The sequence below is a fragment of the Nerophis ophidion genome, linkage group LG19 (assembly GCF_033978795.1).
Source record: "Nerophis ophidion isolate RoL-2023_Sa linkage group LG19, RoL_Noph_v1.0, whole genome shotgun sequence".
In the NCBI taxonomy this organism is placed as follows: Eukaryota; Metazoa; Chordata; class Actinopteri; order Syngnathiformes; family Syngnathidae; genus Nerophis; species Nerophis ophidion.
The window spans coordinates 20,403,746-20,419,535 of NC_084629.1; the positions used below are offsets into that span (position 1 = coordinate 20,403,746).

The following is a 15,790-nucleotide window of genomic DNA, read 5'->3' on the forward strand; positions in this document are numbered from 1 at the left end:
ATATTCAACATGTCAATGTTTAAAATATCAATGGTCATCATGTCAACAGTCAAAATGTTAGTGATGAACATGTCAATGGTTCACATGTCAATGGTCAACGTATCATGTCAGTGGTCTCAATGTAAATATCAACATGTCTGTGGTCATCAGGTCAGTAATCAATATATCAATAGTCAACATCCATCCATCCATCCACTTTCTACCGCTTATTCCCTTTAGGGTGGCGGGGGGCGCTGGTGCCTATTTCAGCTACAATCGGGCGGAAGGCGGTGTACACCCTGGACAAGTCACCATCTCATCGCAGCAATAGTCAACATGTCAATGTTTAAAACACAAATGGTCATTAGGTCAGTGGATGGTCATTAGGTCAGTGGTCAATATATAAATCAAAATCTCAATGTTTAAAATGCCACAGGTCATCATGTTAATGGTCAACATGTCTGTGATCAACATGTCAATTTATTTCTTATGTCAGTATAATGTCAGTGGTCTCAATTTAAATATGCACATGTCAATGGTCATCAGGTCAGTGGTCAAAATATCAATTGTCAACATGTCAGCGATCAACATGTCAATGTTCATCATGTCAATACTCAATGTTTAAAATATCAATGGTCATCATGCCAGTGGTCAATAAATCAATAGTCAACATGTTAATGTTCAAAATATCAGATGGCCATCATGTCGTTGGGGCTTGTGCAGCACTTTGAGACATTTGTGATTAAGGGCTATGCAGGTAAACTTTGATTGAATGATTGATTGATGTCAGTGGTCAATAGATCAATCGTCAAGATGCCAATGTTTAATATGTCAATGGTCATGATGTCAATAGTCAACATGTTAGTGATCAACAGGTCAATAGTTCTTATGTCAATGGTCAGCGTATCATGTCAGTGGTCTCAATGTAAATAGTAACATCCACCCATTTTCTACCGCTTGTCCCATTTGGGAACGCGTAGGGTACTGGAGCCTATCTCAGCTGTCAGTGGATGGTCAATAGGTCAGTGGTCAATATATCAATCAAAATGTCAATGTTTAAAATGCCACAGGTCATCATGTCAATAGTAAACATGTCAGTGATTAATATGGCAATGGTCAACATGTCTGTGATCAACAGGTCAATTTCTTTCTTATGTCAATGATCAACCTATAATGTCAGTGGTCTCAATTTGAATATGCACATGTCAATGGTCATCAGGTCAGTGGTCAATATATCAAGAGTCAAGATGTTCAAACTGCTTCCACAGGGGAGTGTTTTAAGTCTCGTCTTAAGACCCACTTTTATTCTTTAGCTTTTAACATGGCGCAGTGGGAGAGTGGCCGTGCGCAACCCGAGGGGCCCTGGTTCAAATCCCACCTAGTACCAACCTCGTCACGTCCGTTGTGTCCTGAGCAAGACACTTCACCCTTGCTCCTGATGGGTATTGGTTGGCGCCTTGCATGGCAGCTCCCTCCATCAGTGTGTGAATGTGTGTGTGAATGGGTAAATGTGGAAGTAGTGTCAAAGCGCTTTGAGTACCTTGAAGGTAGAAAAGCGCTATACAAGTACAACCCATTTATCATTTATCATTTAACACTACGTGAGTTGTGTGGTCCTCTGTCCTCTGTTGTCCTCTGTGTTTTTTATACACTTTGATTTTTATTTTACTGTTTTAATTGATTTTACCCTTTAAAATAGTTTTTAATCATATTTGTTTTTATATTGTTTTTATTGGTTTTATTTTTATTCGTTTTTTGTTTTATTCAGTCATTGGTGGAGCATAATATTGTTTTTAACATGGCTGTGCAGCACTTTGGAAACGTTATTGTTGTTTAAATGTGCTATATAAATAAAGTGGATTGGATTGGATTGGATTGGATAATCAAAATGTCAATGATTACAATGCCAAAGGTCGTGATGTCAATAGTCAACATGTAAGTGATTAACATGTCAATGGTTCACATGTAAGTGGTCTCAATGTAAATATTAACATGTCAATGGTCATCATGTCAGTGGTCAATATATAAATAGTTAACATGTCATTGTTCAACATATCAATGTCGTTGTGGCTTGTAAAGCCCTTTGAGACAATTGTGATTGAGTGCTGTATAAATAAACATTGCTTGATTGATTGATTGATTGATTGATTAATGTCAGTGGTCAATACATCAATCTTCAACATGTCAATTTTTTAAATAACACAGGTCATCGTGTCAATAGTCAACATGTTAGTGAGCAACATGTTAATGGTTCTTATGTCAATGGTCAGCGTATCATGTCAGTGGTCTCAATGTAAATATCAACATGTCAATGGTCATCAGGTCAGTGGTAATGTATCAATAGTCCAAAAGTCAATGGTCATCAGGTCAGTGGGCAATATATATATAGGCAACATGTCAGTTATAAACATATCAATGGCACCTCATGTAACTTCTTATTATCCACAGGTCTTTTCAAGGTCAGGTGGTTATTGTGGAAAGTGTTTTGGTGTTTATCTTCTCGTAAATGTGAAAGAAGCCCACTGTGGTTAATTATTAGTGACAGAGTGATCTAAGGATACTGTAACATGAGGTGAACAATAAGACACGTCTCAGGGGAACCCACTGGATCAACTAATTACCAGGCGGTGGGCACAGTGAGGTGGCCTTATGAGACAAGTGATGACATCGTAACAATAATGATGTTTGCCAAGGTCCGGAGCTCCTTTGTGTTGAATTCATCTGGGGAAAAGAGTCTAACCTGGACATTGTTGCTATGACACTGCATTAATGCATTGTCAAAACAGAAGTAGCAATTTTTTACAACAATTACATCATCTAACACAGTTTTGGACAAAAATTACACCAGCTAACCCACGACAAAAAGACGTGGTTTTCCCGAAGATCATGGCGGCTGTATGACATCCAAACAAACGCTCCATTTGCACATACAAAAAATATAATAGAATGGAAACATATTTAAAATCAAATTATTGAGGTTTCTTTGTAACCTCAAAGGCCTACTGAAATTAGATTTTCTTATTTAAACGGGGATAGCAGGTCCATTCTATGTGTCATACTTAATCATTTCGCGATATTGCCATATTTTTGCTGAAAGGACTTAGTAGAGAACATCAACGATAAATTTGGCAACTTTAGGTGTGAACAGAAAAGCCCTGTCTTTATCGGAAGTCGCAGACGAGGACGTCACATGTTGATGGCTCCTCACAGATTCACATTGTTTTTAATGGGAGCCTCCAACAAAAAGAGCTATTCGGACCGAGAAAACGACAATTTCCCCATTAATTTGAGCGAGGATGAAAGATTTGTGTTTGAGGATATTGATAGCGACGGACTAGGAAAAAAACAAAAAGTTTAAAAAAAAAACGCGATTGCATTGGGACGGATTAAGATGTTTTTAGACACATTTACTGGGATAATTCTGGGAAAAGCTTAAAAAATGAGTCTCCTCAGTTCCCAAAGGTTTATTGAGTGTTGTTAAAAGAAAAGGTGATGTAACACAGTGAACATGCACTTTCCCAACTACTTTGGCACGTGTTGCCGCCATGAAATTCTAAGTTGTTATTTGCAAAAAAAAAAAAAAGTTTATGAGTTTGAACATCAAATATCTTGTCTTTGTAGTGCATTCAATTGAATGTGGGTTGAAAAGGATTTGCTAATCATTGTATTCCGTTTATATTTACATCTAACACAATTTCCCAACTCATATGGAAATGGGGTTTGTAATACAGGAATGTTTTTTAAATGGTTTTACTGAAGTCCAGGTCCTTGATTTGCTCAAGACTTGGTGACAGTGAAAATGATAATATTTTCTGTACTATAGAGTGCACCAGTGTATTAGCCACACCCACTAAGTTATAGGGGCAAAAATGTTTTTCAATATATTTTCTGCACCGAACTGTAAGCCACAGACATATACGTTGTGAAATGAGTTATTTACTAAGACATTTTTTGTAAATGTTTATTTACATACCTAAATTGTTTCCAAACGGTGTTTGGGACACGGCAGTAAAACCGAATTATCAAACAAAACAGAAGTCATCGTCATGGACGCACTAGCTGTGGAAGCTAGCACTCCAATCAGCTAAACAGACTTAACTCCACAGTGACGTTTAGGTGAATTCACAGAGGAATTTGTGAAACTGAAACAATAGAAAAAGACTACCGTTGTAAGTTAATAACGCTAAGACGGACACTCGTAACTGTGTTGGTATATTAGCTAAAGGTAGCTTCATTACATTACAATAGCACGCAAAACACTCCTACAGACATCACACATGGACAGTTTAGTAAGTATGAATTGTTTTAGTTCTATTGTAAAACTTACAAACATTGCTTGGGATGATGAATGAAGAATCCATACGAGTAGAAAACCGCTATGGAAGGCTCGTAGACTGAACGGCACTACGGTTGGGGGAAAAAAAAATTGGAAGAACAGTGCAGCAACTGAACAGAGCGAACTTGTTCAAAAGATGGCGCCATTGCACAAACAATAAAACACCCTTTAATTGTATTTGCTTATATTTTTATTTTATTTTTATATGGCCGCCAGCAAAGAAAAGTTAGTGAATTTGCTGCACCCTCTCTATAAGCCACAGGGTTCAAAGTGTTGTTAAAAAGTAGAATTTTATTGTCCAGAATTCATAAGATAAGATAAAGTACTAATGATTGTCACACACATACTAGATGTGGCAAAATTATTCTCTGCATTTGACCCATCACCCCCTGGGAAGTGAGGGGAGCAGTGGGCAGCAGAGGTGCCGCGCCCGGGAATCATTTATGGTGATTTAACCCCCAATTCCAACCCTTAATACTGAGTGCCAAGCAGGGAGGTAATGGATCCCATTTTTATAGTCTTTGGTATGACTCGGCCGGGATTTGAACTCACAACCAACCGATCTCAGGGCGGACACTCTAACCCAGGGGTGCCCATTACGTCGATCGCGAGCTACCAGTCGACCGCGGCGGGTGTGTCAGTCGATCTCCAGCCAGGCTTTTAAAAAAATAGACCTAAAAATTAATGATCATCAATCTTCACCAAGACGTCACTTAAATGACATTCACGGTACCGGAGGGTCTTGTGAGATGACGCTGGCTGCTGCAAGATCATTATCATGAAAATATGACCGAGAGGAAGGCGAGAAACACTTTTTATTTCAACAGACTCTCGCGCCGTACCTTCCGTCAAAACTCTAAAGGCCGACTGCACATTTCCTATCTTCACAATAAAAGCCCTGCTTCATGCTGCCTGCGCTAACTAAATACAGAGTCTCGGAAAACTGGCGTGCACAAGCGATCCCTCAGAAAGCTGGCGTGCACATCACTTGTGCACGCCAGCTTTCCGAGACTCTCATTTTGTTAGCGCAGGCAGCATGAAGCAGGGCTTTTATTGTGAAGATAGGAAATGTGCAGTCAGCCTTTAGAGTTTTGACGGAAGGGACGGCGCGAAAGTCTGTTGAAATAAAAAGTGTTTCTCGCCTTCCTCTCCGTCATTTTTTCATAATAATGAACTGGCAGCAGCCAGCGTCATCTCACAAGACCCTCGGGTGCCGTGAATGTCAATCAAGCAAGCTACGGAATTTGCCGCCAATGTTTTTCTTGTAAAGTGTATGGAAGCTGGATGAATTAGATGCCAAAAAACAACCACTTTCATGTGGTATTGTACAGAAAGGACAACTTTTTTTCTCTTCCATTTGAAAATGTGGGCGTTATCATCATTACTGTCTGATTCCAACAAATGCAAGTCATCAGAATCAGGTAATACACCAACTTATATTCTTGTCTTTGTGAAAGAAAGACATCTGTGTTACACATGCTTGTATTATCATTAAACACATTTAACTTGTTTACAAAAATGTCTCTTTCATAAATATATAAATTATATATATAAATGAGGTAGATCCCCTCGAGTTGGTCAATTGAAAAGTAGCTCGCCTGCAGAAAAAGTGTGGGCACCCCTGCTCTAACCACTAGGCCACTGAGTAGGTCATGGTGTTTTTTCCTGTTTTAATGTTTTTTTGTAATGTAGTTTTATGGTATTTTTAGAGATGTGCGCATCAAATGGCCCCCAGGACCCACTTTGGACACCCGAGCAGTAGGAAATCTAACTAATATAATTATTGTGGTACTGCAATACCTGTGTGTAGAACTATTGTATGCTACAACACTACAAAAAAACCACCACATACATTTTTCATAAGCAATATTAGTTTCGGTCTTTTCCGTACATTCATTTTCAAACACAATCACTACATGGCCCATAAACACATTATGATGGGACTTTGGTGAATGTAGCTTGTTGTTACAACTCCATGCAGAAGATGGCAGCGTAACCCTGCTCCGGAACACAGCTCATACACGTCTGATCAGCCAGAGAATAAACAGGCGTAGCAGCAACTTAGCTGTACTATTTTACGAGTGTTCCGACCCTCAAGATTCAGTAAAAAAAAAAAAAAAAAAGCAATTAGCGACAAATTTAGCAACTTTTTCTGACCTTATTGGACACTTTTGTTTCACACAAAAGAAAGCAGCCACTGCTCCTGTGGCTCCTCCTTTGTCTAAATGCGGCTCCATCTTGTTCGTGACATTAACACAAAAATACGCAACAAAAAAAGCTAGTTTATGTCTCCCAAAGCGTCGGTAAAAATGATAAACACATGCGTCACGGCCAATTATGCAAATGACAGGATGCACCATCAATCCCGACCCTCGGTTCCCTGCACCGCACTGCCACAAATAGATAGCATTTCTGTAGGAATCGCGGAGTTTCCAAAGTCACTGAATGGACACATATAATATTAACACAATATTACGAATTACAGACAGGAGACTTCCAATAAATTCCCAAGAGTTTTTCGTCGCATCCTTTTCATCCAAAAGGATTGGTGAGCTGTGCTCGGCTCAAAAGTCTCCAATTTGGGGCTTTTCTGGTCACTTGTAAAAATTAAAAAAAAGTCTGTAAGACAAAAATGGGAAAATGGAATATTACTCATCCACTTTTATTTAACATAATAATCCAATCTTCTTTTAAAAAATAATTGTGTTGACATTAAAAAGGTTCAATATTGAGTTGAGTTGGTGTTTATTTGGAACATGCATGCATACAACATGATACATCACAATTTCCAGTTTCCCTATTCCACATGTCCGAAAAGGAGTAGGAAGAAGCAGAATTTATTTAATCCTACCCCTTTTTCCGATACAAAACAGTTGTTAAAACGTTTGTTCACTTCCTGTTCTCAATTCCTTCACAATATTCTCCGTAAGTAATCACATGAGAAATAAATAATTAGCAAAGTAAGTAATATTTCCTATGGTGAGATAAATAAGATTATCTAGAAAATGAATGGATGGATGGAATGAATTCAGAATGTTTATCATGGTTCTTCTTCTTTGCACTTCGTAAACACTTTAAGTTTGAAGAGTTTCTTGAAGTGGATTATATTAGTACATTCTTTGATTTCTTTACTTAAACCAGGGGTATCAAACATACGGCCCGAGGGCCGGATCAGGCCCGCAAACAGGTTTTATCCGGCCCTCGCGATAAGTTTGCTGAATATAAAGATTTACCTGAAATTTTTATATGAAAGAAACCGCTGTTCTAAATGTGTCCACTGGATGTCGCATTAGCAATTCTTTGTAGATGATGCTAAATATGCCCAAAATAAACCATATGATGTCAGTACATCAGTTGAGGACAATTATCAAACTACATAAATTACACACTGTATTTGGAATTTAAAGTTTTTTTTTTTTTTATCTTGACAGATTGAAAATGAACACCAATGAGTTGACTGATGAATATTATCACATCATTTATTCAGAAAATATAAATAACGACAAATAAATTATTAACTGCTACATTTAAGAGGGAAAAAAACCCCAACAACATAATGATTTTTACATTTTCAGAATATGCTTCTTCTATTTTTAAACAAAGAAAACAATCTATAGTTGTCTTTATTTTTAATTCATCGTGCTGTGATTTTACCAGTCCAGCCCACTTGGGAGTAGATTTTTCTCCATGAAGTCCCCGACCTAAAATGAGTTTGACACCCCTGACTTAAAGGCCTACTGAAATGAAATGTTCTTATTTAAACGGGGATAGCAGGTCAATTCTATGTGTCATACTTGATCATTTTGCGATATTGCCATATTTTTGCTGAAAGGATTTAGTAGAGAACATCAACGATAAAGTGTGCAACTTTTGGTCGCTAAAAAAAAAGCCTTGCCTGTACCGGAAGTAGCAGACGATGTGCGCGTGATGTCACGGGTTGTGGAGCTCCTCACATCCTCACATTGTTTATAATCATAGCCACCATAGTAAAGCTTCACCTTCGGGAATGTAAACAAGGAAACACCGGCTGTGTTTGTGTTGCTAAAGGCAGCTGCAATACACCTACATCTTTCTTCTTTGACTTCTCCATTATTAATTGAACAAATTGCAAAATATTCAGCAACACAGATGTCCAGAATACTGTGTAATTATGCCATTAAAGCAGACGACTTTTAGCCGTGAGCGGTTCTGGAAGAACATGTCCGCTACAACCAGTGACGTCACGCGCACGCGTCATACGCGTTATCATTCCGCGACGTTTTCAACAGGATACTTCGCTGGATATTCAAAATTGCAATTTAGAAAACTAAACCAGTCGTATTGGCATGTGTTCTAAATAAATAGATGGGTTGTACTTGTATAGCGCTTTTCTATCTTCAAGGTACTCAAAGCGCTTTGACACTACTTCCGCATTTACCCATTCACACACTGATGGAGGGAGCTGCCATGCAAGGCACTAACCAGCACCCATGAGGAGCAAGGATGAAGTGTCTTGCTCAGGACACAACGGACGTGACGAGGTTGGTACTAGGTGGGGATTGAACCAAGGACCCTCGGGTTGCGCACCGCCACTTTTCCACTGCGCCATCAGCATTGATATATAAACTATCAGACTGCGTTGCGTGGTCGGTAGTAGTGGGTTTCAGTAGGCCTTTAATCCATTCTATAATTTAATTCCACATACTGATATACTGAAGGTTTTAAGATTTGGACGTGCACACAAATATTTTAAATTGCATTTTCCTCTAAGGTTATATTTCTCCTCTTTTGTTGAGAAGAATTGTACATTCTTGCGTAGAAGGTTATAGTTTGCTTTGTGCATCATTTTAGCTGTTTGAAAAATCACTATGTCATTGAATTTCAAGATTTTAAATTCGAAGAATGAAGTGTTTGGATGTTCTCTATATCCAACGTTATGTATTATTCTAACTGATCTCTTTTGTAACACCGTCAGTGCATGAAGTGTACTTTTGTAGTTATTTCCCCATATTTCTACACAATAACTCAGAAATGCTAACACTAGTGAGCAGTAGAGAATATGGAGTGATTTTTGATCTAGAACATGTTTTACTTTGTTCATTGACGTGTTTCTTGCCACTTTTTGCTGTATATTTTTTACATGAGATTTCCAGTTCGTTTTATCATCAAACGTTATACCTTAGACATTTGGTTTCATTCACTCTTTCAATCTATATGCCGTCTATTTGTATTTGTGTTAGACTTTCCCTTCTGCTGTTACCAAAAATAGCATTATTTTTAATTTTACTGAGATTCAAAGATAGTCTGTTTTTGTCAAACCATCTTTTTAAATTTGTTTATTTATTCTGTTATTTGTATTAGCTTCTGTGTGTTCTCTTCTGAACAAAACACTGTTGTGTCATCTTAAAATATTAACTTTAAATATTTTCTTATTTTAAAAATGTCATTTATATATAAAGATTGAACAATTTTGGTCCTAGTATTGATCCCTGGGGTACACCACAAGATATATTTAGCATTGTAGCTGTGTGTTAGCCTTAACAGATAGCCTGTTAGCCAGTTGGTTAAGTTACAAACTATGTAGTTTGTAATCCAGTTTAAGGGTATTGGCTACATAAAGCAGCTTAGAGTTACACTGAAAGGGAAAAGTAGGCCCAAATGGGAGTGATTAAACACAAATAACGGACTTTTTATTCTTTTTTTTTTGTTTGTTTTTTTCCTTCTTTTTTTTTGAGTCGATATTTATCTGGCTTACTCCAAATTAATTCTGCTAAAAAGTAATGAAATAAATCAAATACACGACGTGGCGTGTCACAAGACTTAAAAGCCTTGAAATGTTAAATTAATATCACTTTATTTATTTTTTTATAGACCTTTATTTATAATATGCAACATTTACATACAATTGATAAATACAAAAATCAAAACAAGTGCAGAAACATTACAAAACAGCGCCAGGTCTTTGTAAACTCAAAGTAACTAAGAAAGAATGCAATATAAGTTTGTGTGCATATATATGTATATATATTTTTTTTTTTTTTTTTTTTTTTTTTTTTTGAACAGAATGTAAAGCCATAGGCTCACACAAGTTCCATAAATAATCCAAATTTGGAACACAGCATCACAGTTTTCACAGCTTTTTGGTTGTACTGACTCTTTAATCTTCCATTCTGTCCAAACGATCTATGACGTACTTATGTTTCATTTATGATCACTTGCTTTTATTCTGAATAACCACTGCTTGATCCAAACAGAGTGCACTGAGTGAACACAACCAGCAGAGGGCACCAGCGTTGCCAGATGGGAAATGACACATTATGATAGCAAACGATCATATATTGTGGAAAACTATCTTTAATACTTAATTGAAGTGACTCGGGATCCTTTGCTGTACTAAGAACATTACCACAAACCCTGTGTGGTGTAGCTTGTACCGCCGTTTTGATAAACATTCGAAAATGTAATGCATACAATTTGTGTTTGCTAATAGCCAATTATTGAATGTGTCAAACAAATTGTGGGTATAATGATGGTGCACATACAGTACTTACCGTACGTCTGGCAACATTGCTACACCAACACAGGAATCACCTTCAGTTCCAATGTTATGACAATGTAAAATAAAACACGATATATTTGTGAAAAAACATCATCCGCAATCCTTATGTGAGATAAGAGCACGTCTTTTCTTTGCGTTGTAAATAGTAACAAAAAACTTTTAGCTATATATATATATATATATATATATATATATATATATATATATATATATATATATATATATATATATATATATATATATATATATATATATGGTGTGCAATCAGTGGTTACATGCCAACTGGACAATATTTACCATATGTATTTACATATTTAATCCACAATAAAAAAGCTTGCACAGCATAGGAAGTAGGAAATACTGACTCCCACCCCCTCAGCACACTGGGAATCAGCATTACTCCTCTCTAGTCAGTTTTACAAGTCACCTTATACTTTTTATTGTCTCGTTTTTTACGTTGCCTCTTAGAGTAGTCTTAGGCCATATTGTATATTGTGTTGTTACTGTATATTGTGTGGTGTCCTCTTTTTTTTAAATGCAAAGCACCTCAGGGAAGCAACCTAAATTTCGTTGGGCCTGTACATGCACAATGACAATAAAGATCATTCATATATATATATATATATATATACACACATATATACAGTGTATACACACACACGCAAATTTATATATTTTCACAAATATAAAGATATGTATATTTCTCTACTTTTATATGTAAAACGACATATTTCTTCGTATACAAAAAAGTTAATCCAAATCCGGTAAATTTTCTTTACCTCTAACTAATTTTTTTCGTTCCAGTTACCAGTCGGCGGCGCGCACATGTAGAGCGGGCAATTGCCGACAGAAAATTTGCAAAACGGCTCTCAAACCAATGGTTTACAACTAAGAATCGGTTCTCATTGCTCACTTAAAAAGCCGTTCAAAAGACTTGATCCATTCACAAACGTCACATCTGGATTATATACGAGCATCCATTTTTTTCCTAACTCAAAAGATGACACAGCAGCAGAAGCTCAAAAAGGGGAGCAGGTGTGTCACTACGCAAGAAAAGTGGTTCCTCTGTGTTAGCTCATATAATAACGTCACTATAGCTTGGTTATTAACTAGCAAGTCACGGCATGTAAATTTTTTTTTTTTTTTTAATTAGAGCCGAATAGATGACTTCCCATTGCGTGCATTTTAGCCACCCAGTTCTAGCAGTTTGTTATTATTTAGAACGAACAGAAAAGGGAAATACGTGTGTTGGGATTGTGGATGATTGGCAAAAATTCTTGAAAAGAGCCAGCTTGTTTGTGTCCCAACTCAACATCCAACTTTGACATGATGGACGCACAACTCTTACCTGGCCAGGTGAGGGTGTTGGAGGAGGCGTGACATTGTGAGGGAGCCAGAGGACGTTTGGAAGGAGATTACATTGTGGACTTTTTTCTGAAGGATTGGGCACACACTGAGCCACTAGCGCGGGGGTCTTTTGAAAATAGTCTCTTGCTGCTGCGGGCCTGCTAGTATTTGGGAATGAAAACAAGTGCGAAGGAGGAGATGATCAGAAGGCAGGCGAGGAGAGGGCCGGCCACACATCCCGGGGACTGAGAGAGAAAGCAAGGCGACATATGGAGGCGGTGGCGTTAGCTGCACAGTGCGTCAATACCTGCGGGGGTGAGGACCAGCGCCTGGAGGAGGTCTGACAGAGACACGATCCCCCTCACCACATCCTCCGTGTCTACCAGCACCAAACGATGCACCTGGCCAAGCGACCACCCACGTTACTCACAACATCTTCATCTGCATGCCATGTTGCTATGTTTGGTTGTGCTAAAATGAAGTCAGGCCCGTGTAATTTGCTGCCTTAAGAGGCAGTTGTAGCCGAGTTGCTATGTTTTGCACAGAATTGTACATCGTTGTTATTTGGCAGCGACCAATAGACATAACTTTTACAACAGGCCCAACTAGGTTGCTGCCTAAATGGGTAGTCATTGTGTTGTTGCTACATCTTGAAGCAACATACACATAATTGGATATTGTCACTGCTTGGCAGAAAACCATTGACAGGAGACGTTGACATCAGGCCCAACTCGGTTGCTGCCTAAATGGGTAGTGGTAGTGTAATTGCTACATCTTGAAGCAATATAAAAATAAATGGACGATGTTACTATTTGGCAGCAACTAATAGATATGAAAACTTTTCCATCAGGCCCAACTAGGTTTCTGCCTAAATGGGTAGTGGTAGTGTAAGTAATACATTTTGAAGTAATATAAACATAAATGGACAATGTTACTATTTGGCAGCAACTAATAGATATGAAATCTTTTCCATCAGACCCAACTAGGTTTCTGCCAAAATGGGTAGTGGTGTTGTAAGTAATACACCTTAGAGCAATATAAACATAAATGGACAATGTTACTATTTGGCAGCAAGTAATACATAAAAACTTTTCCATCAGGCCAAACTAGGTTTCTGCCTAAATGGAAGTAATACATTTTGAAGTAATATAAACATAAATGGACAATGTTACTATTTGGCAGCAAGTAATACATAAAAACTTTTCCATCAGGCCCAACTAGGTTTCTGCCTTAATGGGTAGTGGTAGTGTAAGTAATACATCTTGAAACAATACAAACATAAATGGACAATGTTACTATTTGGCAGCAACTAATAGATATGAAAACTTTTACATCAGGCCCAACTAGGTTTCTGCTTAAATGGGTAGTGGTAGTGTAATTGCTGCATCTTGAAGCAATATAAACATAAATGGACGATGTCGCTATTTAGACGCAACAAATAGATATACAAACTTTTACATCAGACCCAGCTAGTTTGAAGCCTATATGGGTAGTCGTGGTGTGGTTGCTACTGAGAAGTGGAAAATGAGGCATTGTGTTTGCCATGATGACTTGGCAGCAAACAGAAAGAGGGAAATAAAGTCCAAGCAAGTTTACTGCCCGGGACCTAATTCAGGCCCAACTAATTAGCCCTAACAGTTATCCTCCCTACTTGGCAGCAGCCAACAGAAGTGCATACCTGATTCAGGCCTATCTAGTTTGTCGTGTTAGGCTACAGTAGAAAGGTGGCTGCCAACCTCAGCCTTGGCGATGCGGTCAATGATGGTCTCCAAAGTTTCGTGAGGGTAACACTTGAGTACGCCCTCCATCCAGCAGGCTCTGCAGGAGATGGCCTCCTTCATGGTCATGTTCAAGTTGTTGTAGTTTTTCTGGGCTGCCAGGTTCTTCAACACAAATGGAGGATTAGTCAACTGCCTCATGTACTTCATCTCTGGAAGGTGGGAGTACTTACAATGACATCAAATCTGGAGTACAGCGCCACCACTTTGCCTAAGAGGTGGGGACACAGAAAAAACAGCTCCTAGACAAACACAACGTATCTTTTTGAAGATGGCGGATGACTGGAGGGACTACCTTGCTCGTTGACCACAGGCAGGGCAGACACTCGTCGCTCCACAAAGATGCTCAGAGCGTCATAGACCGACGCCCATTCTGGCACTGTTGCAATCTCTTTAAAGGTCCCGATGGCCAGCTGACAGATCTGCTTCTGCAGGAACCATGGCTTGGGAATCGAGGAACCCTGATGAAACAGGCAGACATGACGGTCTAAAACAGGGGTGTCAAACTTTTTGACTCAGGGGCCGCATTGGGCTAAAAATATTGGTGGAGGGCCGAAAACCGACTGCATACAAAGTTGTATGTATATATAATATATAATATATATATATATATATATAGCGTGGCACAGTGGAAGAGTGGCCGTGCACAACCCGAAGGTCCCTGGTTCAATCCCCACCTAGTACCAACCTCGTCACGTCCGTTGTGTCCTGAGCAAGACACTTCACCCTTGCTCCTGATGGGTGCTGGTTAGCGCCTTGCATGGCAGCTCCCTCCATCAGTGTGTGAATGTGTGTGTGTGAATGGGTAAACTTGGAAGTAGTGTCAAAGCGATTTGAGTACCTTGAAGGTAGAAAAGCCCTATACAAGTACAACCCATTTATCATATATTATATATATATATATATATATATATATATATATACACATACATACATACATACATATATTAGGGCTTCAAATCTTTGGGTGTCCCACGTATCGATTTAATATCGATTCTTGGGGTCGCGATTCGATAATATCGATTTTTTCGATTCAACGCGATTCTCGAATCAAAAACGATATTTTTCCGATTCAAAACGATTCTGTATTCATTCAATACATAGGACTTTAGCAGGATCTACCCCAGCCTGCTGACATGCTAGCAGAGTAGTAGATTTTTTTTTAATTTATTGTAAAAGGACAATGTTTTATCAACTGATTGCAAATTATTTTGTCTTTGTGAAAACATTGGACAGTGTGTTGTCAAACTTTTGAGATGTGATGCAGGTGTAAGCCACTGTGACACTATTCCTTTTTTCTATTTTTATAAATGTCTAATGATATTATAAATGAGGGATTTTTTATCACTGCTATGCTGATATTATAACTAATATTTATACTCCATCCATCCATCCATCCATCATCTTCCGCTTATGCGAGGTCGGGTCGCGGGGTCAACAGCCTAAGCAGGGAAACCCAGACTTCCCTCTCCCCAGCCACTTCGTCTAGCTCTTCCCGGGGGACCCCGAGGCGTTCCCAGGCCAGCCGGGAGACATAGTCTTCCCAACGTGTCCTGGGTCTTCCCCGTGGCCTCCTACCGGTTGGACGTGCCCTAAACACCTCCCTAGGGAGGCGTTCGGGTGGCATCCTGACCAGATGCCCGAACCACCTCATCTGGCTCCTCTCGATGTGAAGGAGCAGCGGCTTTACTTTGAGTTCCTCCCGGATGGCAGAGCTTCTCACCCTATCTCTAAGGGAGAGCCCCGCCACACGGCGGAGGAAACTCATTTCAGTCGCTTGTACCCGTGATCTTATCCTTTTGGTCATGACCC

At 38.8% G+C, this 15,790-nt stretch overlaps 1 protein-coding gene across 6 annotated transcripts in view; it reads right to left on the minus strand.

Annotated features, from left to right (window-relative positions):
* Window positions 1-6,164: 6,164 nt before the first annotated feature.
* LOC133538155 (5'-AMP-activated protein kinase subunit gamma-1-like) overlaps window positions 6,165-15,790 on the minus strand; it is a 33,018-nt gene continuing 23,392 nt past the window's right edge. For 3 of the 6 annotated variants that reach the window (XM_061879513.1, XM_061879508.1, XM_061879509.1), the window contains 6 exons: window positions 14,274-14,439; window positions 14,152-14,189; window positions 13,937-14,083; window positions 12,508-12,601; window positions 12,202-12,445; window positions 6,165-6,934 (listed from right to left, as the gene is read on the minus strand). In XM_061879513.1, the coding sequence (XP_061735497.1) occupies window positions 12,315-12,445; window positions 12,508-12,601; window positions 13,937-14,083; window positions 14,152-14,189; window positions 14,274-14,439 (576 nt within the window). In that variant the 3' untranslated portion in view covers window positions 6,165-6,934; window positions 12,202-12,314. The remainder of the gene's footprint in view (window positions 6,935-12,201; window positions 12,446-12,507; window positions 12,602-13,936; window positions 14,084-14,151; window positions 14,190-14,273; window positions 14,440-15,790) is intronic. The other 3 variants (XM_061879511.1, XM_061879510.1, XM_061879512.1) reach the window with 3 other exon arrangements.